The 23516-nt window shown below is 37.8% G+C and overlaps 1 protein-coding gene across 1 annotated transcript in view; it reads right to left on the bottom strand.

The window, feature by feature from the left end:
* Positions 1-225: 225 nt before the first annotated feature.
* KIF5B (kinesin family member 5B) overlaps positions 226-23516 on the bottom strand; it is a 67331-nt gene continuing 44040 nt past the window's right edge. Inside the window, exons 15-26 of the mRNA XM_005290971.5 lie at positions 21214-21357; positions 19975-20163; positions 14756-14873; positions 14326-14387; positions 14128-14237; positions 13285-13386; positions 10353-10413; positions 10184-10255; positions 9924-10028; positions 8462-8678; positions 4689-4821; positions 226-3079 (exon numbers count right to left, since the gene is read on the bottom strand). Coding sequence (XP_005291028.1) covers positions 3073-3079; positions 4689-4821; positions 8462-8678; positions 9924-10028; positions 10184-10255; positions 10353-10413; positions 13285-13386; positions 14128-14237; positions 14326-14387; positions 14756-14873; positions 19975-20163; positions 21214-21357 — 1320 coding nt within the window. The 3' untranslated portion in view covers positions 226-3072. The remainder of the gene's footprint in view (positions 3080-4688; positions 4822-8461; positions 8679-9923; positions 10029-10183; positions 10256-10352; positions 10414-13284; positions 13387-14127; positions 14238-14325; positions 14388-14755; positions 14874-19974; positions 20164-21213; positions 21358-23516) is intronic.

Genomic DNA, 23516 nt, shown 5'->3' with positions numbered 1-23516 from the left:
ATCCTGATTTCATACTTAAAAATTAGGAGTAACTGTAGGAGTCAGTGAAGATACTGGTGAAAAGGAAATCAAGTCCAAGCCCTCTTCTCCATATCAGTTTATTTAGGAAAACAGTATATGCTATCACTGCCTCTGTCTTTGTGGTGGGTCAACAAATCCACAGCTGAAGCAGCTCACACCATATTTAAAAGTCTTGTCATGAATAAGATGCAATCAATCTTGGAAGCTTTTCATAATATGAATTTACTAGAGTGAAAAAACACAAACTGTTAAGACTGATGGAACAATCTTTTTCCAATACCTACACTAACTGACATTAACGACACAACAAAGGCGCTAATAAAGTGAAGGAGTATACTGATTGTAACCCACAGCAAAATACATGTCTTGCCAAGTGAAAAGTATTAATATGAAGCTGACTCAATGACACTGTTGCAAGGTCTTAATAAAGTTCACTACATTTCCAAGATTTTTTTTTTCCTCTTTATTTAAACACAGATACATTTACAGCATGCAGGTAAGTTAAAACTAGATGGCGTCTTCCCCAAACCAATTATGTTTTAATGCATCTTCATGTACTGAAATTAAGTCACTGTGTTCCACAGGTAGACTTGTCATCTCATGTCAAATTTAGAGTTACACACAGTAGTGAGTCAGTATTTAAGTTATGCAAATAATTTAGTTGATCACCATGAATAAATATTATTCCTTTATTTAATTCAGTTCCTACTCTAAACCATTTTTAAAAAATATGATCCAGAGGAACATAAAAATAAAAACCACTCAGACTGCAAATTGAAACAGCAATGCATTTAACATTCTATTACAGATTTAATTTACAAAACAGTAACTGTCCTGTCCAGATGACCTACCATAACTGAATCAAAAAGAACAAAATAGCAATTTCTTTGAAAATTGTAAGTTGCAATTCTTGGTAAACTTCATAAAAGCTTAAAATAAAAAAGCTTAGATATAAAAAAAGTGATGTACATTTTGAGCTACATGCTAGTTACAGTTTATTTTACTGCTTATTACACAGCAATGTTCAGCACCAATACCCGTGATACATTACTTACAGGAATGAAACTACCATCTACATGAGAAAAAATCCTGCTTCATCTGAGAATATTTCCAAGGAAGCCAGTTTTTAGCCAGTGTAAAGTAAAATATGCAGAGGTCTGAAAATGTGCAGTTAATATTGAGAGATAATGGACAAGGCTGTTTCCATTAAGAGGACTCCATTTAAAACCATCTATCATAACTGCTACTTCACTGTCCTCTTTCCTTGATATGCTGCCTTTATCATGCTTCAGAAGAATTTGCAAGATTAGGACTCAGAGACAAACACTCCAAAGAGCAAAAATAGATGTTTAAAAGGTTGAAAACTCCAAAACAGTGAGGATTTCTGACTGAAGCAAATAGGTTTAAAAATCTAACCTATTACAAAAGTCAAGCTGCAGTAGTTGGAAGGAAACAGAAAAAAGTAAGTTGAATTAAGGTCTAAGATTTGACTATGCTCCATCATAGCACAAATATTTTACTTTGTATAAAGTTTTTAAAAGTGATTTACCATTGAGGTCTTTATGGAGCTTTTACGTTTCCACAACAACTGATGAATAGCCAAAAAAGTCAGACCACTAATATTAAAGATAACATTAGCTGGTTTGGGAAAAAACAATTATTTGAACTCTCTTTCATATTGCTAAGTTCCTTCCCTCTCAAAGATCTGGTAACATTTCCATCTTTTGAGAAGTACTGTTCTAAAAATGTAGTGGCTAAAACCCTAGGAATAAATTACACAAATGATGGAATTACAACATTAAAAGCCTGATCCTAACCTCAGTGGGAGTTATGGGTGCTCAAAACTTTTGAGAATCAGCTCAAAACCAAAACAGTTTACTTGTTGTTAGCCAATCCTACACAACTATATTGCAAAAGAAAAAGAAAAAAGTTTGATAAACTACTGTAGAGTAGACATTTAACTATTTCTAGAAGTAAACAGATTACAATACAATTCAGTGTAGCACAGTTTTTACACATATCTCTGGGATTTCTGGCTGTATCAGCTATGAAAATGTTTCTTTGCTTCCATTATTAGTGGATTTTAATTCATTCTCCAACGGTTCAATTGACTCATTTTCTTAAATTGAAAATTTAAATTTCATCTCAAGAATTCCAGTATGTATACAGTATTGGAAACATAAGAATTGAATCTTAGATTATTCTAGCTCATTTCAGTGTACACTAAATTAGTGAAAAATATCCATTTGTCCAACTCTGGTGATAGTGAACAGAATGTTCATCAGAATGAAGCAGAATGTTTTCATTCCATCAGGCTACGCTATGTGTAGAATCAAGAACAGGACAGATTAAATATTCTATTGCCAAAGCCTTTTCCCATGTAAACTTAAGTTTACTCTTGTTACTTTTACAGTATTTAACTAAAAATAACATAACAGGTATTTAATCAGATAACAGTTAAACAGCCTTGTTCAAACTGAAATCTTTAGTTCGGTGGTTTCAAGATTTAAGTGCCTGATGGCAGCTGTCATAAGCACACTTCAGTATTTCCACACTGTACAAATAATATTAGTCCTGGCTAAACAGAACATCACTTCAGGAGAACTTCGATGTACAGTGCTGTTCTAACTCAGAGTGGGACAAGTAGTGTTATTTAAAGTGGTAAAAATTAAAAAAAAAAAAAATATTTCAACGTTGTCCAACTTTCCCTAAGACAATAAAATGTACACAAATTAAACTAGGAAATTCGAACTAAGATTTTCTTAACATACATTCAACTTGGCACAGTGCAGACTAAATTTAAGACATGAAAGACAAACTGTAATGGACAGAGCTACACTTGAAGTAACATGTCATTTTTCAAGACGCCAAAATTGCACTCTAGTTTTGTTGGGAATCAGCAGAATTTGTAGGAGGGGAGAGCGCTGTACAGGCCAGGTATAATTTATACATTTTCAAAAAATAATCCTACAATCCTCAATGGGAGAGATTATTGTCATGGAATGACTCTCTCTGCATGATATCCAATCATCTTCATATTTCATTCACTTTTCAGCAACTATAAAGAAAAAGACAGTTAAATTGATATGCAAACATATGCCAAAGACATGAAATATAATCAATTATTTACACTAATTAAGAACAAGGTGCTTAGTGCTATTTTCAATATAATATCCATTTCAACCTTTAGTCGCTTTTATCAAATTGATAGTCTGAAGTTTGCTTTATACCTGACAATGTCAAAATGAACAACAGGCGTGGTTGTTTTAAATACCTTGATGTCTACAATTTACAGGAAGGTAAGTAGCTTGCAGTAATTATGATTGTTTTATGTAGCCAATTTCCTGGAAGGCAGGAAAAAAAGACTTTTCTATAATGTCTTTTCTTTTATATTGCCAAAAGTTGGGAATGGGCGACAGGGGATGGATCACTTCATGATTACCTGTTCTGTTCATTCCCTTTGGGATACCTGGCATTGGCCACTGTTGGCAGACAGGATACTGGGCTAGATGGACCTTTGGTCTGACCCAGTATGGCCGTTAATACAAGCACATTATATGCCAATACTTTCTATGATCATTGCTCATGTATCCAGCATCAAGTTGACAGCTACTTAGAACTGATATTTTGGCAGTTTTCAGCATGCAAAATTTTCACAGAGGTGGGTGGTGGTTGGGTGCAGCACCTGATAAAGATGCTCTTCAAACAATCTTTTCAGCTGTTTTAGAAAGAAGGGGGTGTTTGGAATGAGACATCCTTACCCACTAGTCATTCCCAAAAGGCTGGGTTTTATGGGTAGTAGACTAATAATTACCCTTCTTTTGATTTAATATTTTTGCATGAAAACAATTAAATGACATTACCTGTTAAAAAGTGGACTCCCTGTTTCTTCCAAGACCCCTAACAGCCTGCCACTCAGTAAATTTTAAGTGAGAAATATCCATACTAACCCTGGCAGAAATGGTTAAATAATGTACCTATATTTCTAATCTCCCACACTCTCTGCTGCACACCTGTTCAGAACAAAATACCATTGTTGGGTGGCTGGAAAGTGGGGAGGTAGGGGTTTTTGACATGATCTGCAGACCGAGGAGCAAATTATGAGTTTTCAATGGTAAAACTGATGTAACTGCTCAAAGAGAGCACAACTCCATTTGCCCATTACAGAGTAAAAAACATTACCAGTATAAATTAAATGTGAAAAGCATAAATACTAGGGGCCATTACCATGCCTTTGATGGACACATGGACACTTACTACTGATGTCATTGGGTAAAAATTCATTTCTAACTAGCCCAGATGACTATCCCACTTTTCCTTCCCTCCCCCCCAAGGGAGTACTGCAATAACCTAATGCAGAAGCAATTTTTCGCAGCACTGACAACAAAAATGTAAGGCTTCAAAAGTTATGTAACTTATCTCCCTTAGCTGGCTAATCTGCTATACTTAAGAACTCAGTCTAACAGCTAACAGTCTCCCTGCTTGAATTTCCCAATGCCAACTAGTATACTTATTTACATATTTTAGCACAGTCCTCTAAAGGCAAGACATAACCACAGAATATTCAACTGGTTTGTTCACACGGTTGGATGGATTACAAACACAAACTATGAAATACACTATCTTAAGGAGACACTAAAAAACAGCCCCAATAAAGAGAAACTTACACTTTATCCTGCCGTCCTCCACCTCCACGCAGTGTGACTGGCTGGCTGTTTTGAGTAAATGCACCTCCTCCACGAATTGCACTTGGATGAGTTGGAGAAGCTGCTGGATGCTGGCCGGGACGGATAGGCTTAGCTACACGAAATAAAATGTGACTGTTAGAAATCATACACCAAGCAATTCTAATCATTTGACCTTTTGTTGTTCAAATTCATTAATATTTTGTTTTATGACACCTTGAGAAAGGCATATTCTTACTATTTGCATCATGCTTTCTAAAATGAGAAAAACATTTTTAAAATCTAGGAAGTGATGTTCTGGGGATTATAACAACAAGATCGTTAGACTCAGGCAATGTAACTTATGATTGGTTGTATGAAACAGATCAATGTCAAATCTATAACCATGCACTCTGCACCTTAAGGCCCAACCAGCCTGATTCTGCCTCATCAAGAAAACAAGTTACTGAAATTTCTGCTGTTGGTATATGCATCTTGAGTTATGCAGTTGGTATATGCTTCTTGAGTTATGCAGTTGGTATATGCTTCTTGAGTTATGCAGTTGGTATATGCTTCTTGAGTTATGCAGTTGCAGAAGCTGCGCCCTATCCAAAGGTGGAGGTGCCAACTTTTTGCTAACGGCTAAAGGTGTACTACATCAGGCATTCAGCATTTACTGTCAGATCCTCCCTTCAAACAGCTGAATCAAAAGATCTGTCAGTGTGATCATCATATATAGCAACTGGGTTCATGGTGGTCATGCATTCTTTTACATCCTGACTAGGTATCATCTTAGCTGACAGCATCAGCTGGAGAAGTTTTGGAGCCAAGGCTGAAAGCTAGTGGGGTGAAGTCTTATCTTGACAAACAGCTGCTACTCCCTGACAAAATTGAAGCTATGGCCCACACCGAGATACAGATTCTCTTCCTCTTTAGAAATCCCCCAGGGAGAAGATGGGAGATCAGGGACAGGACCACAGCCATCACTCTCCAGCAACTCAGAATGGGAAGGGGCCTTTCCTCCCTTCCCCAACTTATAGCAAAAAATCATAAAAAAGGCCTGGGACATGTCCCACTTCCCTCTTAGGGATCTGAAGTTGGAGCAATTTCTCCTGCCTAGCTGACCTCAGCAGTAGGAAGAGAGGGTACAGCTCTAAAACTGGGATTTTGGAAGCACAAGAAGCTCTGTGCTTGTATTATAGTTAAAATTGGTATGCTCAGAGAAATCTGCATGCACAATTTTATAAATTTGGACTAAAATAGTTTACCTCCTCCCTTCCCTGTCCAGCTAGCTTTTGGCCTTTCATAGACAGCCAATCTTTCCTAATAGGTCAGCCCAGGGCCATTTTCTAGCATATCAGAGGACTCTCCCTATGCTCTGTGATAAAGGTAGAAAGAGACCCTCAAATCTTCCCCATTCTCTTGTCCTTCTGGTGATCTAAGAGGAAGTAGAAATAAGGGACTATCTTTTCCCCTCAAAGCAAACTACTGTCTGCACAACCAAAGCCATTTTAATACAGCAGTTCTCCCCTCTACTTCTGCAGCAAACAAACATCAGACACTTGCTGCATGGTTTATCCCATTCCACTTTCAGAAGCAAGGCCTTTGGGGGGGGTGGGGGGGGGAAGGAGACAGGCAAGATGGGAGCAGCTTTTCCAGTCCTGTCTCAGGGCTTCAGTGAAGACTGGATTAAGGTTAGTGGACGAGATGGTGCTCCGCTATTGACCAGTGGGGAGCGTTAGCTCACTGCACTGGCCCCATCCCAGCAGCACAAGGAAAATTTTCCAGATTCCTCCTACTTTGAGCAACAAATCTTTAAATCCATTTTCAATATAGACTGATGGTTTACTAAAGTATAGATTAGCAAGATTCTACTGTGTTTTCAGGTTTAAATAAGCAAATACTCTTGATGTGGTTTAATCTGCCATTGAAATCTGAGGTTGAAAGTTGTTACTGTATAACACAAGAAAAATGGATAATAATGCTGTTAGACCACCCTCAGGTTAGCTAGATCGGATATCAGAATTGTTTTCAGTGACTTCCCACAGACAGAAGAATTTGTGTCAAGTGAACTCCTGTTTAATAACTGGTATTTTGGATTAATGCAAGTTATAAAAGTTGTCTAGTGACTCATTTTTTGGATACAGAACTTGCTCTCTGAGCAAATACTTCTGCACATCCCGATCAATTTCTGTGAAAGCAAGACATTTTAGAGAGATTAACTCTCTTAATCACTTTCTGTTCCCAGCATTAGAATGGCCATACTGGGTCAGACTAATAGTTCATCTAGCCCAGTACCCTGTCTTTCTACAGTGGCAGATGCTGATGCTTCAGAGGGAATGAACAGAACAGGGTGATTATTGAGTGATCCATCCTCTGTCAGACAGTCACAGCATCTTACAGTCAGAGATTTAGGGACATCCCTGACCATGTTGGCTAACAGCCATTGATGGACCCATCCACCATGAACTTACCTATTCTTTTTTGAACCCAGTTATAGTTTCACAACCATCCCTTGGCAACGAATTTCACAGGTTGACATCCTCTTTTTAGAGATGACACCATCTTATTCTTTATGTTGTGTAATAGATCATGGTAGGTGATAGCTACTAAGGTAATGGCCACAGCATTAAATCCTTGAGTAAAAAGAATTCTATTTTGATTGGCAAGCACCTTCAATATTTGAGCGTGCAGAGGAGTGTCTTTACAGATGATAATTACTGTGCATAGTAACTTGTACCTATCCTACTGTTTAAAGTGAAAATTAGGGTAACTTTTTATAAATTAATAGAATGTATGGACTATTCCATGTTCTTATACTGTTCTCATCACCACAGTATCCAAGTGCCTTACAGCCTTGCATTAAGAGATTTGAGTAACATTAGTCATATGTGGTTTTGTTCTCATCCTCTCCAGAGGGGAAATTTTGTGAGCGATGGAGTGTTTTGAGATTGGGCTTTGTTTGTTTGTTTAAGTACATTTTGCTTTGTACAGATATTAGAGAAGGCAAAGTTGAAGGAATGGACCTTGCATTTGGAATGGAAGGTGATGAGGATTGTTGTGATCCTTACGTTTAAGTTCAAAACACTGAATTACGGAAGTCTTAGATCTTGCGTGTTTTCTCCTTGGATTTTCCAGTTTTATAAAGAAATGATAGTCAAGTTTTGATGAAATCCTTCTATTCAAAATACTTAACTAAGCAAATCAATTACCAAAAAAGTACTGAGAAAATTGTTTATTGCTTTAGCAAAGGCATTAATAATTTGATTATGAAATTGGGTACACTTAAGTTTCTTGTCCTTCCCTTGTTTTGATAGCCACTTCGTAATATTGCCATCACAAGAGTACAGCAAAGACTTGAAGGGCAAATTATAGAATTTTTTGGTTTATGTTCAAACTTTTGTTTTGTTTTTAAAGGAGACAGAACATTCACCTCGGTAGTTAGTGTTCCATGCAGGTGAGGTTTTATATGGTGTGAAAGTCCAACCACCGAAGAGACAAATCAGGTCAACAAAGCAATGACTTACAAAGATTTGCATGTATTGTACACTGAAATTAACTATAGCAGTTTTTGTACTAAGTGACAAATCTTGCCTTTTTTCACATGTGCAACTCTCACTGACATTACTAGGAGCTGCAGGCATGTATGCAGGACAGAATTTGGCCTGAAGTTATTTAAAAAAAAAAAAAAAAAATAGAATAGAATAGAAAGGAAAGGAAAGGAAAGGAAAATTAAGCAAAACATGTTTGGAAACTGCAGTATCTTCTTTACTAACCAATCTGTGCAGAGTGTCCTCTTCGGGCCATGTTCTTGGATCTCACGGCTTCCTTAATACGGTCTACCTCTTGCTGATATCGTCTGCGATCACGAGATGCATTCTCTTTGGCTTCCCTTAGTGCAGACTCCAAAGCTTTAACTCTCTCAGCTGTAGCTCTAAGTCGTTTCTCAAGTTTAGGAAGCTCACAGCGAAGATCTGCATTATCACGTACCAGCTGAGGATAAGCAAAATATCTTTAGTTTTTCACTGTAGCAAGATGAAAGTAACCATAATAGATGGGACAATACTTTCTTTGTTGAAAGTTTAAACTGAATAAACTGTATATACTCGATCATAAGCCGGTTCGTTTATAAGCCCCCCCCCCCGGATAAGTAAAAATGGAAAACATTTATGACATGTTCATAAGCCGACTTTATAATTCAGGGGTCAGCAAACTTTGGCTCCCGGGCCAACAGGATAAGCCGCTGGGGGGGCCGAGATGGTTTGTTTACCTCGAGTGTCCGCAGGCACGGAGGTAAACCTAAGTAAACAAAGTGTCACGGCGCACCAGCTGCTTACCCTGACGGGCTGGGACAGCAACTGGTGGGGAAATTTTGGGAGAGGGGAGGAGGGAGAAGCTGGGGGTCACGGCAATAACCCTTGTGACCACCCCCCACATGACCCCATCCCTAGTCTGGGACCCACACACTCTCCCCATCCCATCCCTTCCCACCTGGGGAGGGCCAGGCAAGGATGTCTCTGGCTTGGCTAGAGTTGCTCTGGAGGGCCAGACTGGGTGGCATGGCCACAGCATGTTCCAGCAGGCTGGGCCAGGCGGCATGGCCGCAGGGTGCTCTGAGGGGCGGGGCCGAGCGGCCTGGCTGCAGCCTGCCAGCCTCAGAGCTGCACAGCTGCTTCGGAGGCTGGGGGGAGAGCAGTGTGCCCAGAAGCAGAGACACTCTGGCCCCACCTCTTCCCTTCTGGCTCTGCTGGCTGGGCTGCCTCTCCTTGCTGGGGGGGAGGGGCTGTGTCCCACCTCTCCCTTCTCTATACCCTCTCATAAGCCGACCCCCTTCTCTGGTGCTTCCTTTTACTTAAAAAAATTCAGCTTATGAACGAGTATATACGGTAATTAAAATAATACATATGAGCAGTAAAATTTCCTTTTAAGTATTAAGAGTCAATAGAACTACACCACTTATCTAAATATAGACATCACTACATTATATATACAAACACACACCACCATTTAAGTCTAAATTATTGTAAAAAAACCTTCATAGGAATACATTAGTCTATGTATTTAATATTAAAAATTGAAGTTAAAATTTGAGACAAGCAAGCATCTCTGAAATGTCTGAACAACTACTCCACAATACAAATATGTACACATGCATTATACCTTCAAAAACTGTTCCTTGTTCAAGATGTATTTTAAAGTTCTAAAGTTAAATTCATTTAGTCTTGAGTTTTACTATACCTGTTTGTGGACTTTTGTGAGCTGCTCAAGATTATTCTCAAGAAAGGAAATTTTCTGTTTTTGCGCAGCACTGCCTCCCGTATCATCTGAGTCAATCTCTGCACTCTATGGTAATAACAGAAAATAGTGATATGTGGGTGTTCAGATTTCTAATAAAACCGGAACCAAAGGAACTACATTACATTAAATTAGTTAGGCTCACTTCCTTCCTTCCTTCCACATTTAAAATAGAGACAAGTCTTGCTATCATGTCATGTTACCTTTTTAACTCTGGTAGCCAGATCTTGAACAAACAGCTTCCGAAGGTTGTGTAGCGTTTGAAGTTCTTTTGCCTAAAACAATAAATAAGCATTTTACAGCTTAGAATTCTTAACATGAACAAAAGTTACAAGCATTTATTTTAAGTACACATTGTAATAACTAACTTACCACAGTCTCTTCCAAACCCTTCAAATCTTGTCTTGCTTGTTCTCGTCTGTCTTGCATAACCCTAACAATTAGAGAATATATACACACTAGTACAAACATTTATATTTGTGTAAAATACAAACCTTATAAATCCTACTTTATGTTCCAAATAGAAAGGAGATTAATCCTTAATTATGCAAAGTGCAAAACCACCTTACAATCAGTCACAGATGGCAGAGCATTCAAGAGCCCAAGACTAGAAGAGCAGGGATATTGTGTGAAAATCTGTATACAATTAGCGTTAAAAGGGATTTTAATAAGTCAGTTCAGACAGCTGAGTTGCAGAACCCCCTAAAACCGCCATATTAACATACCAGAGGTTGAAAACTTCTGATTATAGGTCCAGAACCATTGCTCGGAAAGAGCTACTGGTCCTACAAATATTTCTTGCGTTGACTGATCAAGGAGATAATAGATAGTATGTGGGGATGGGCTGGAGGATTTATTCAATTTGAAAAAAACTTTTCATGTTGTTATGCCGATTTCTTCCTTTATGTATTAGAAGTTCAGATTTCCAATTTCCAAAAGATACAACAGCCTAATGACACCAATCACATTATAGGGTCTCTCTCAACATCTTATTTAAGATTCCTTCCTGGGAAATAAGCATCAACTTTATTGTTAAGGCCTCTGGTTTCAGCTTCTTTCAAATTATGAGGCAATTGGAGAGATCAGGCAGGATACTGGGGAAAGGACCCAGGCACTTTATTATGATCAAAAACATAGTGAAGGGTGAAAAGTAGGGAACCAGTGTTGGGTTTAACGAGAAAGGAAACAGAACTTTGCCATGTTTTTTTTTTTTTTTTGGTCTTTATAACAACAATTTCCTTCCACCCAGTATCACCAAAAGTCTGAAGTCTAAATTGATTAGGCTATTCTACCACTTCTAGTGTTGCAACAGGAAATGCTCATGAGCTCCAGCTGCATTTCAGATCTCATCTGGAGGGAGTCACAGCAAATTTATAAATATGTTTTTGAGTTTGAGACTAAAGAAGTTTTACACTGTTAGTATTCAGCATTGTCTTTGGTTTGAAAAGGCCATGCATTTATGGTACTGTACTGTATAAAGTTAAAAATGATATACCTTGGCCTACACTTTAAAATCATCTAATTGTGATAATCTTGCACTTCACGCCATCCAAACTTCAATAATATGATTCAATTATGCATACTGTATGAGGAACCGATAGATTAAGAGATTAATGCTTGATATAATTTGGTTCCAAGTTGCTTTGGGGGTGTGGATATAAAGCAGAGTTAGAATGAAGTGACTTTATGGGCCAAAAAATTGTAACCTACCAGGATATAAAATAAAGCTGCACTGGTGTAAGGGCATTTGTTTAAAAATCTTTGACGATTGATAATATTAGACCTTAGACGTGCTTTGGCTGCCATCACTCACATCCGTGGCAAAACAAAGGGATTTTGTTTTGCCACAGATCATTGACTGACCAGCAGCTCCCAGACCAATGTAACCAAGTTCATGACTGATTTTCAAGTTTTAGGTAGGCAAAATTAAAATCTACAAATTTTCAGGCACAAATAAAAATTTCAGGTTTTGTCTTTACGGAAAACTACAATACGACAGGGCAAAATATGACACCCAGTAAATGTAAATTACATAGTTCAATAAGGCAGTCAATAAAACAATGCATTCAACTCTCTGGTAATCCTTCCAAATACATGCTCACCAATTTTCTGTAAACTAGAGTATGTTTTGTGTCCCAATCCCCACATAAATCAATACATTTTTGGACAAAGTCTTTAAAAAGATATCCATGAGAGCTCCTCTGGCTAGAGGCATTTAGAGAAATTTCTTTTTACATTTATACATCCAATTTTGAGCCATCATAACCAATTCCCTTAAACAGTTTATTTAGTTTCCTGAAAAAGTCTATAGGAGATTCAATCTTGCATGCACTGGGCAAACCACTACCCATTTTAAATTTGACATGTGGGTAATCCAAAATGGTTCTCCCATAAAGAACTGGCATTACAGCCGACTAAATGGTAGCATGTTTATTTTGGGGTGGGGGAGGGGGAGAGTGCCTCAGAATCAGGTCACACTTTCAGACTGATTTTTAAAAAGGGGAGAGGGAGAACAGTGAGATGAGAGGAAGAAAATATATTAAAGATGAGTAAACAATCCTATAAGTAGTAGCCCATTTCCACTTCAGAACAGTAATGGAATTCTTAAATCACAATAACATCTCAAGTAACTGTGGCTGCCATGGGGAGGGAAAACAATTCTCTTAAAATATGGACTATTTTGAAGTGAAGTGGCACGAAACTAATATAACATTCTAATATTGGAGGAACTAACATGACTATGGATAGTGTGGCTGAGCAGTTCTGGAGCCTTTACGTAATATGCAAGGTTAAGATTCTATCAGATATTTTTTAGTAAAAGTCAGGGACAGGCCGCAGACAATAAACAAAAATTCACGGAAGCCCGCAACCTTGGGGGCCAGAGAGGGACAAAGAGAGCTGCTGGGGCTTGCAGCTGCTCCAGCCCCGCAGGGGGCTGACCACTGTTGCTCACACAACCCAAGCCACTGCTCTGGTGTCCCCCCGCCAGCCAGTTGTTCCACCGGCCCCCTGCTCTGGGGCTGGATGGTGGCCAGCTGTTCCGTCGACCCCTGGGTGGCCACCGGTCAGCTGTTCCAGCAGCCTTTGCTCTGGCAGCCCGGATCTGACAGCTGCTCCCACCCTGCCTCAGAAGTAGTCTCAGAGGTCCCCAGAAAGCCACAGAACTCGTGACCTCTGTGACAGAATCGTATCCTTAGTAATGTGTTAAGTAATGAACATCTCCCACACCACTTCAGCTCACCAGTATTTACAATTTTAAGATCCCCAGCCACACATTCTTGCCTGAAGTAAGATTATTACTTACGTAAGTTCATGCAGTTTTCTGCTTTTCTCCTGATCTGTAGCTCTCAGTTTCTCATGCTCAACTCTAAGACGTTCTTGCTCAAGCATCATCTTCTGGTTTTGGCTGGACACAGAAAGTTAGGATTAAGATACAATTATAGAGAAACATGACGATACTTCAACAATGCTCCAAGTCTTCATCATTATATACCATTCTTAACAAAACTAAGCTGAGACAGGACATGCTCTGCTCCCTTTATTAAAGGATTATAAGGTCCAAAAGGAGTCTGTTCAGACTGCATTATAAATTTAATCAGAAATCTTAGCAACCAACTCTTACGCAGGTCTGATTATCTGATAAATGGTCAACAAATGAAATGATCATCTGTCAGATGAATGAAATCTTTATCAAAGCATCATGCTCACAGTAAATATGTTTACAATGTTGGAAAGAAGGTTTTTTCACTATACTAATAGATGCCTAATATATTATCTTTATTTTATTCACACTAAAGTTAGGATTTCCAAATGCTAAATGTCATTGGTTTTTTCATTACTCATCACTTGTAGAAACCCTGAAACTCAGCACCAACAAACCAGAGTAAAAAAAAAAAGGGATGACATTCTCTGCTTTGTTTTGAGCACTGTACTTCAGGTGACAGCAATGAGTTATCCTACTCACTACTATGAAGAATGGTTAAAGACTTAACTGAAGAACTAATTAAATCAGAATAATCAAATATTACCCAGAAATTAATATCCTAAGGAATTCAGTAATATGCTAGGTATATGGTTAAAGAATTACCTCTGTAGTCTAAAAATTTAAGTAAAAATCAATAAAATATTTTAACAGCACAACTCTTACTCTTGAAGTTCAGTAATAAGCTTCTCCTTTGCATCAATTTCATCTCTTAGGCTACTAAGTTGCTTTTGATGTGTCTCACGGTGGCTCTGAATCTGCTGCTCAACAGCTTGCTATAGAAAAAAAGAATATTTGTTTTACTATTTAAAATATGAAATTTTATATAACACTATTAAGGAGAAGCAAAATACGTTAACTTGCCTTGACTTCATTTGCAGTTTCGACCTTATTTAAGTGCTCCTTCTCCATTTCATGGACTTTTTCTAAAGAGAAAATAAAGTTTTCAGTTACAGAGCCTAGTCAATCACAGGAACAACTGTCAGATTTATACTTACACCCTTTCATTTTAAACCTTGAATTAGTTTTTCATATGCAGACAGATTAAGGTGCAGTCTTATATCTGTATCTTAACCCTGTTCTGAATAGTTCTTTCAGACAACAAGTGTCTCCAAATACATTATCTCTAACTACTTTACTTTGTTTTCTAAAACTTCTAAATTACACATTATATAGCACTAGACTGCTATCTTAATAGGACAAACACTAACCACATATCTTCTCCGATGCCAGTTATGCATACTGCATAGCCACATTAATGGTTACATTCTTAAATATAAAGAATAATTCAGACCCTGTGCCCGAAGCTGGACTAGTTCTTCATTAAGGGAATCCACAGATTCTTCTAGTTGCCTCCTTTTCTGTTCCACATTCTGAAGATACTCTGTCAGTGACTTGATCTTGGCTTCATGCTTTCAGAATGAAAACAACATTAATTTACATTTAAACTAGGCATATCAAAGTGAAGTTCCATGCAAGACTTAAAAATATTAAAAAATTTAAAAGGCAAAAATAACTAATCTGAAAACCAAATGCATACAAATAGTCTCTTTTTCTAGAAAAAGGAAGGCTTGACCCAATTCAGGATCAGGACCCTCATAGTATGCCTTGTACACACTATCATAATACTTCGAAAATCTCTGCTCACAGGTAAATACATTGATGGAATGAGAGAAAGGCAAGCTATAGATTTTTATCTTTGTACATCAGGTGGATAAAAATTGATTTTTTGGGAAAATGTTTAAAAATTATTTTTTAAAATTTAAATATTTTATTATTTACATAAGTTTTATTTTTAAAATAAACCTGTTTACAATGAAATCTGAATCTAATGCAAGATTTGTTAAGGCCTAAAATTATAATCTCTTAAAACATTAAAATAAAAAAATATGCTGAATCCATGAGTCTCTATCAAAAACTGAGTTAAAGGCTGCTTTTCTCTATAAAGAAAGTCAGGGGGGAAATATCTGGCTTTTGAGGTCAAACTTTATAAATATGGCATAATACATCATATACTATTTAAGGGTTTGATCCTGTGGGGGACCCAGGGACTGTACTACTTGGTGCAAGAGACTGACAAAATCATCACAGGCACTGGAATCTGGCCTCTGACTTCAGGAGACACCATCATGCATCTCATTAGGATCATCCACTCCTGTTTTATAGCTTCTCTCTACATGGTCTCAAATTATGAATATTTAAGATTCCACCTTCCATTGAAACTTACTCTCCAGCTCATGGACAAACACTGATCTGCCTAGTAACTACCAGCCCTTGCTTCGTGTTGGTTCTGGACACTTCAAGTAAATGACCTTGCTCTGTCTCCTGGCATGTGTACACAGAGAGTTACAAACAGAAATCCATTAATTTCTTAATTGCCTCTCTCTGTCTCCAAACAAATAAAATACTGCAGTGCAAAAGGCATGTGGGTTACACAAGCAACAATCCTGGATTGTTATTAGTCCTTGTTTTTCTGGGGGCAGTGATGGCGGAGTTATATAATAAGGGAGAAGTAGTGTACACAACCCAAAGGGAGCAACACTGGTGTCAAAGCAGGACACTGTGTGAAGAAGGGATGACATTCATTTGAGTGCAGCCTCTAGTGTTGATTTCAACACCTGGAAACAGGAGGAAAAAAACGCCATGGCTGCATGTCATAGTCCCTGTTAGGGAGTATTTTCAAGAAAATCCTGTAGCTCAGAGTAAAAAAAAGGAACATGTGCCAAATGTAAACAGTACAACAAAGATGTACGATCTAGTTGTCAGAATGAAACATTATGAAAAATGCTTCTCAGAATGCAATGACTTTGAAGAGGATGATGTGGACATGTTTGAAACAATTTGGATCACTGATTGGTCAACTTATTTTTGCACCATTCTTAAGCACTACCTACCATGTTTTACTATGCTAGAGAATAATACATTTTTGACAGTAATCTAAGTTGAGTTTTGGATGGCTTGATTACTTATGAATTTCAAAATGTTCCAACTATAGTTGGTATGTTAGTCTGCTGTAGGAGTAGTTATCAATTACATTTTACTGTAACTGCTGAACTTCTGAGACAACTTTTTTATTGCTAACATGATCAAACGTCCTAGGTGCAGATTTCCTGTTTAACAGTAAAGTTTTATTAGTCATTCATAAATTTTAACATTTTTAATTCTTTTCCCCCCCAAGTTGTTTGATAGGTTGCTAGAAATAAAGATTTAAATAGATTTAGATAATACTTATGATTTATTAATTATTTCCCTATGAAGTTGGGTTTACAATAAGTTATATTATTTAAACAGTGGTACAAACAGCTGCAGTGGTATGAATCAGTTTACAAATCTCAGTGCACTATTAAAGCAGTTCACGGAGTAATACTCAGCGTGAATGGCACTTTTTTTTTTTTTTTTTAAACCATTTTGTTTCAGGATCCAGCTTAGACATAAAGAGTTATGAACATCCATCTGCAATGTCTACAGCTTCAGAGTCATCTGCTGGTATCACCAGCAGTGCTGCAACTAACAACAGACACCAGATAGTAAATCACCTGCTTAAAAAAGAAAAAGGGGGGGGGGGGCGCGCAGGCTTTCTTCGTCATCCCGTAAAATCATGGAAGAATTTATAATCTGGATCAGCAAATTCCAGCAAGACTCCATAGATGAAAAGGATGCATGGTTTATTTATGCATCAAGTTCGCTCCTTTTGTCTTGTTCAGAACAAACATTTTATTGACATGGTACAATCAATATGACCAGTCTATACTCAACTCAGCAGAGCAGACATTGCTGGAAGGTTGCTGGATACAGTGTATGAGAAGGAAAATGAACAGTGCGCAAAAAACTGACAGGAAATTTGTTAATTACAGTCTTGATGGTTTAGCCATGCACACACTGATCCAGTAATATGTGCTGTGTAACACTAGATGTGGTTGTCTATCTTACCAAAACAATTGAAGCAATCAGTAAATGCCCATATATCAGAATACTTAAAAGAAAAAAAAAAGCGCTGCAACAAACTGGACAAAAATTCAAGTATCAAATGCATAACTCTGTCAGAGGCAATGCTGTAAATGTAACAATGCTGTAAAAGATGAGAAGAAATCCAGAAGATAATGAAGTGAACCTGAAACTTGTAACATGGGGGCCATGCCCATCTGATGCATCTTTTAGCCAAAGATGTAAATAAAACTGCAGGAATAAAGGAAAATGTTGAAATAGCAAAATACTATGTGGGTGACTGTTTTGTGCTATTTATTAAGAACTGGCCTATTCTGATGACAATTTGTGAGGAAAATTATAAAAAAACAAATGAAACTATCTAAGCCAAAGTATGGATTTAACAGACATGAAGATAAACTGAAACTGAATACTCTGAAATGTATTTCCATGGCTTTGAACAAACTGCAGAAAGATTGCTGCTGTATTGCTGATGGTGTTGAAATTTGGAAATGTACTTCAAGAGACACTGGAGAAAGAAATGCCCAATAACAAAGTTAAATTGCAGGCAGTACGGAAATGGATGGATCAAGCACTTACTCCATCTCATTTTCTTGTCAATATTCTCAACGCAAAGTACAAGGGTAGATACCTAAGTGCTGGAGAAGATGCTGCTGTAACATGGGCACCAACCAATCATGGCAAACCTATTAAATTTCAGGAGTGGAAGTGAACCACTCAAACAGTACATGTTTGCTGATGTTTTAAAGAAAGTCATACTAATGAACTGATGGAAATCTGTAGAATCAGATATTGTTGAAATGCTAACCCAGCTTTTGACAGCACTAGCCTCTTCTGCAGGCACAGAAGGAATATTTTCTTCATTTAGACTAATTCAAAGTTGAAAAATTGATTGGGAGTTGAAAAAGCAGTCTATGACTAAAAATGAGGAGGGAGGGGATGATATTTACTGTTTTAAAAGTCTGTAGGCAGCCTATGTAAGTTAGGAGACTGCTGTCTCATATTCAAGAGACTTAGGTGAGTAGGAACTTCAGCTCCAGTCACTTTTACTAAGGCATATTTGAAAAAATGTCCCCAGCAGACCTGAAACAATCAGTTTAATTCACTGACTATTGTTAATACCTCTGTTTCTTTAATAAATCACTTAGCTGTAAATGTGAAACATGTTTTGATAAGTTTATGTATCCAAAACATTTAAGGTTTATTTTTATTAAACAAAATAATGTTATATGTGGTTGTGTGTGTTTGTTTAAATACCAGTTACCATCCTAATGCAGCTTGACACACATCATAAGCAAAAAGTTAATTATCTAGTAAATAAATATTTCGTTTACCATTTTCTAACATACTTAAAATGTATAATTAATAAGAACCTGAAAATATTGAGCTATATAGTTGCTTAAATAAATGTATCTAGTTATAGTGTAGCTTCCTAGGTGTCAAAAAGATGTACCAAATCAAGTGTGGAGGCTCTATTTAGTTGTAAATCAATATGTTTTAATGGTTAGATCTACCAATGAGAATGCACCTTTCTTTAGAAAATAACTGAAGTATAAATGGAAAAGTTGATTCAAAATGATTATTTAAATTGCCTTGATTTAAATCAATCCACCCTGTTGCACTTGAGGATTTATCTATCCAGAAATGGAAAGTTGCTTGCCCTATAAGATGGAGATAAAGTCATACCAGTCCCACAGAGAAAAGAATTAGGGGAACAGCCAGATTATTACATATGGACAGCTAATTTGAAAATTTTGAATAGGGGGAAAAAAAAAAAAAAAGAGCAGTTCTACTGTGATAACCTCCTCATACTGTGTCTACACCCTGATGCCTTGCCTCCCCTCCTCCTTTCAATTGGTGTTTAAACTGGCGGTCTCCTCAGAGCACTTCAGAAAAAGTGACCGCTTTTTCAAGCTTTGAGAAATTGTTATTTGTATGCAACACTCCTCCAACAGCAAAAAAAGTCAACAAGTCACAAAAGTAAGATTAACCCAGTGTAAGAATGTTGTTTCAGTGTTAAATATAAAATTATGAAAATGGAGATTTAAGTCTAGGAACCTATATTGGGGTTTTAAGACATCCGAAACCACTCAACTGTGCTCTTATGCTTCACAGGAAGCATTAAGTCCCCCTGGTGTCTATAGTTCTCAGTGTACTTTGTATCAGGAATGATAAGATTTTTTTAAGATAATCTTAAACACTTTAGTGTATTGCTGATATTAAAAACAGGTTGATTAATACAACATTAAGACAGTTTGAAGAAACAGATGTCTGACTTCTCACTTGTTCTGCAAAAAGAAGTTCAGATCAAAACCTCTGAATTACTGTTTTCAAAATCTGACCTGAAAAAGACTTCTGTGTAAGCTCGAAAGCTTGTCTCTCACCAACAGAAGCTGGCTGAATAAAAGATATTACTGCTTCCACCTTGTCTGTCTATTTTCAAAAATGTATGCATAGGTTAAGTGAGAGCAACCTAGCTACTGACCAGTAACTAGATAAACAACCAACATAAGAATCATGTTTCAAAAATGACTTGAATCAGCAAAGCTAGAGTAATGCAACATTTACCTGTGAGATAAGAAGCTGACATGCTGCCAGCTCCTTTTCGTTTTCTTCAATTTTTTTATTGCTTTCAATTTGAGTGCTTTCTAACTGCTTGCAGCGTTTTACCATTGTTTTCACTTCTGATTTCATTTTGCTAATGTACAGTCTTGCAACTGTGAATTCTTCATCTATCATGCCAGTTCCTTCAGGCTGCTGAAAGAGAAATTCAGAATTTGAAAGGTTTAAGTGATCAAAAAATTCATTAATATTCATATTAAATATGGGATGCGGCCGCTCAAAGTGCAATCAGAAAACAGAAGTGCCTAGTCCCTAGTACACAGTCATGGCACTGCTATTCAATTTCAGACCATGTTTATGGTAGCCACAGCTACTACTGTTTTTCATTTTCACACAACTTAACTCCACCTGCTTCCCACTAGAAAGGCTAGTATAAGTCATACTTTTTTCCCCCTCAAGAAATTCTGACTTGTGTTTGCCAAGCTGTAGTTCACTGCAAGTGTTTACAGGTCAGCGACAAACTCTTCAAAATAATTTAGTTTTTTAGTCTATTTGGGATTTTTCTAATTGAACACAGGTGAGCATTTGAAAAGAAACTAACTGAAGTGGAAAATGAAGTCGTCTTAGATCATAGAATATCAGGGTTGGAAGGGACCTCAGGAGGTCATCTAGTCCAACCCCTGCTCAAAGCAGCACCAATCCCCAGACAGATTTTTACCCCAGTTCCCTAAATGGCCCCCTCAAGAATTGAACTCACAACCCTGGGTTTAGCAGGCCAATGCTCACCCACAGGGAAGGTATAGGCAGCTGTAGTATCTTCTGTACATGGCTTATTAGTTAACTCAATTACTCTGGAAGGAACAGCTATTCTAGAAGTAAAAGCAACCATTCCCGGTCAGTGCTCAGCCTTTCCTAAGCAGGTACCATCAACTGTGCCAAATTACATCTGGTGACTTAAGTTGAGGAATGTTTGCACTGTATTTGCATAGTTAGACTAAACTGTTCTCAGACTTTGTACACTATGCCTTGTTATAAATAAGTCAGAGATAAACACTGTATAAACTGTAAAAGGCAAATACTAACACTTGGTTCTCTTTATCCGCTCTCAGAACCTTACAGGAAGACATTTATATGGTTACAGGTGTTATAAATTACCCTAGTTATTACATCTTTACTAGACTGAAGAGACCTAAACATGAATAAATGTATGTATCATTTTACATTTGTGACAGCTCCTCTTTTTACCTTTGCGTCATTATTTCCTACTGCAATTCCTATTTCCGCAAGATCTTTTAATAAGGAGGCCATCATCTCTGTTGCCCGCTTTTTCTGGTGGTTGGTCATTTCTTTAAGTTTCTGAAGCTCTGCATCTATATTGGCTAAAATTACCTAGAACAAGGGATGAAGGTGTAAAATTAGATTTTATCAGTTTAAATCTTTACATGGGAATATTTTTCTTTGTTTTTCCATCTGCAATCTCAAAATTAATTTTCTAATTTTTTAATTTAGATATTAGCAAAATCTTTTCCCTCCATTAAAGTGCCCCAAACTGATAACTACATTATGTTTTAAAAGTAACTGTTAAAAACCTGCAAGCACTGTAGAGTAGCATAATATGCAAAACAAAAGTTTCAACAACTAATAGTATTTCACCAAAACTCCTAGAGTTCTTTTCTGAAAGACACAAAGCCCTTCAGCACACAATACATAATCCTGCAACTCTGCCAATAATTCTGCCAACACCCTAGAAGAGCATTTATGGTTACATTTACCAATGCGTGACAGCACAGGGGTTTTTCTCAAAGACATTAAAATGTGACCCATCCTTTATCTGCTTTCTCTCATAGTAAGACATGCATTCATCACTATGTATGTTTTGCTGGTGGGACAATTTAGATGTTTATCTGTTGTCCACTGCACAGAAGCAGATTACATCAATTTCAGTCCATCCCTGCCTAGAGCTTTCTGAACAGATATGGCTGTGGGAGAAGTTTCTAAATTGTCTTTTTGTGCAGTGCCATTAATTCTAGAGAAGACATTCACAATAAAGGTATGACAATTTACACAGATTGAGGATTGGCCCATCCATGTGCCACCAACAGCGAACTCTAAATCCAGGGTTAGACTTAAATTGAAGAAGCCACTTTATGCCAATACCAGCTGCCAAACAGACCATACTTCTTCGTTGTTCTCCAACCTTAATTTTGATAAAGTCATCCGAAGCACATTTAGGTTCAGCATCAGAAACTTATACCAAAAGACTGCCTTTTCTATAGATGGAGGTAGACAAATACTGGATAATGACCCTTAGGGTACGTCTATACTTACCTCCGGATCCGGCGGTAAGCAATCGATCTTCTGGGTTCGATTTATCGCATCTTGTCTAGATGTGATAAATCGATCCCGGAAGTGCTCGCCGTCGACGCCGGTACTCCTACTCCGCGAGAGGAGTACGCGGAGTCGATGGGGGAGCCTGCCTGCCGCGTCTGGACCTGCGGTAAGTTCGAACTAAGGTACTTCAACTTCAGCTACGTTATTCACATAGCTGAAGTTGCGTATCTTAGTTCGAAGTGGGGGGTTAGTGTGGACCAGGCCTAAGAGGACAGAAGGTTGTTTTAGTTTCCTTAGTCTTTGAGTGACTCCATTTTCACAAAGGTTTGTTGCCAGGTTCTTTACCTTCTGCCGAGTATCAATACAAAGGCTTGATGAATGCGGCCATACATGACTGCAAGCATCAATGATAAATACTTATCACTATTACCTCAAACATCACAAATAAACAGATATCAATGCATTATCAAGGGAACCTTGCACCTGACGTGTGGTCATGTCCACACTGTAGCATGTTAGTCTGTGAATTCTTTAAACAAAGGTGCAACTTCTCCCACAGTTTGCTGATATTTTAGCAGGAAGACAGTCCGAACTAATGTTGCCAACACTGCTCACTCTTATCTTGCATCCAAAGACATCTTGGTATTCTGAATCATGGCTAGGGAACACTGTACCATAGGCATAGTGGGAAGAACAGCCTGTGACATCCTAAACCCAAATGGTACTTTCTACAATTGAGTGTTCTGCCATATTTTACCAACTGATCCAGAGTACAGTATAAGGGCCCTTTCTGTGGGAAGTATCTCTGTTCTTAGTACCCTTGGGCTTTCCTGGATGGTCTCCATCTCAAATGGGATGGCTATAGCTACCTTTAAACAAAAAACAAAGCTGGATCATCCTGAGGGAAACTGGTAGTTCGTGTCCTTCTCAACACGAAACAAATTTCTAACATTCCTGTTCCTTAGCAGCATTCACTTCATCCCAGACAAACATCAGTATGCTGTAATAACTTGCAGCATAGTGGCTGCACTGGCAGCAACATACGCTGTTTACAAAGAGGTCAACAATGTGGCCAAGGCAATGGCGTTTATGGTCCAAGACTCAGTGCATGGGTACCAAAGCCAATGCACCCAGGTATTCCAGGATGTAGAGGACACTGACCATTACAGCTGTTAGGCCAGTGCTTCAGTGCAAAGACCAGGAACACCGTCAAAGGT

This window comes from Chrysemys picta, chromosome 2 (genome assembly GCF_011386835.1).
Source record: "Chrysemys picta bellii isolate R12L10 chromosome 2, ASM1138683v2, whole genome shotgun sequence".
NCBI classification, from domain to species: domain Eukaryota; kingdom Metazoa; phylum Chordata; order Testudines; family Emydidae; genus Chrysemys; species Chrysemys picta.
This window is presented reverse-complemented; position numbering and strand designations above follow the sequence as displayed.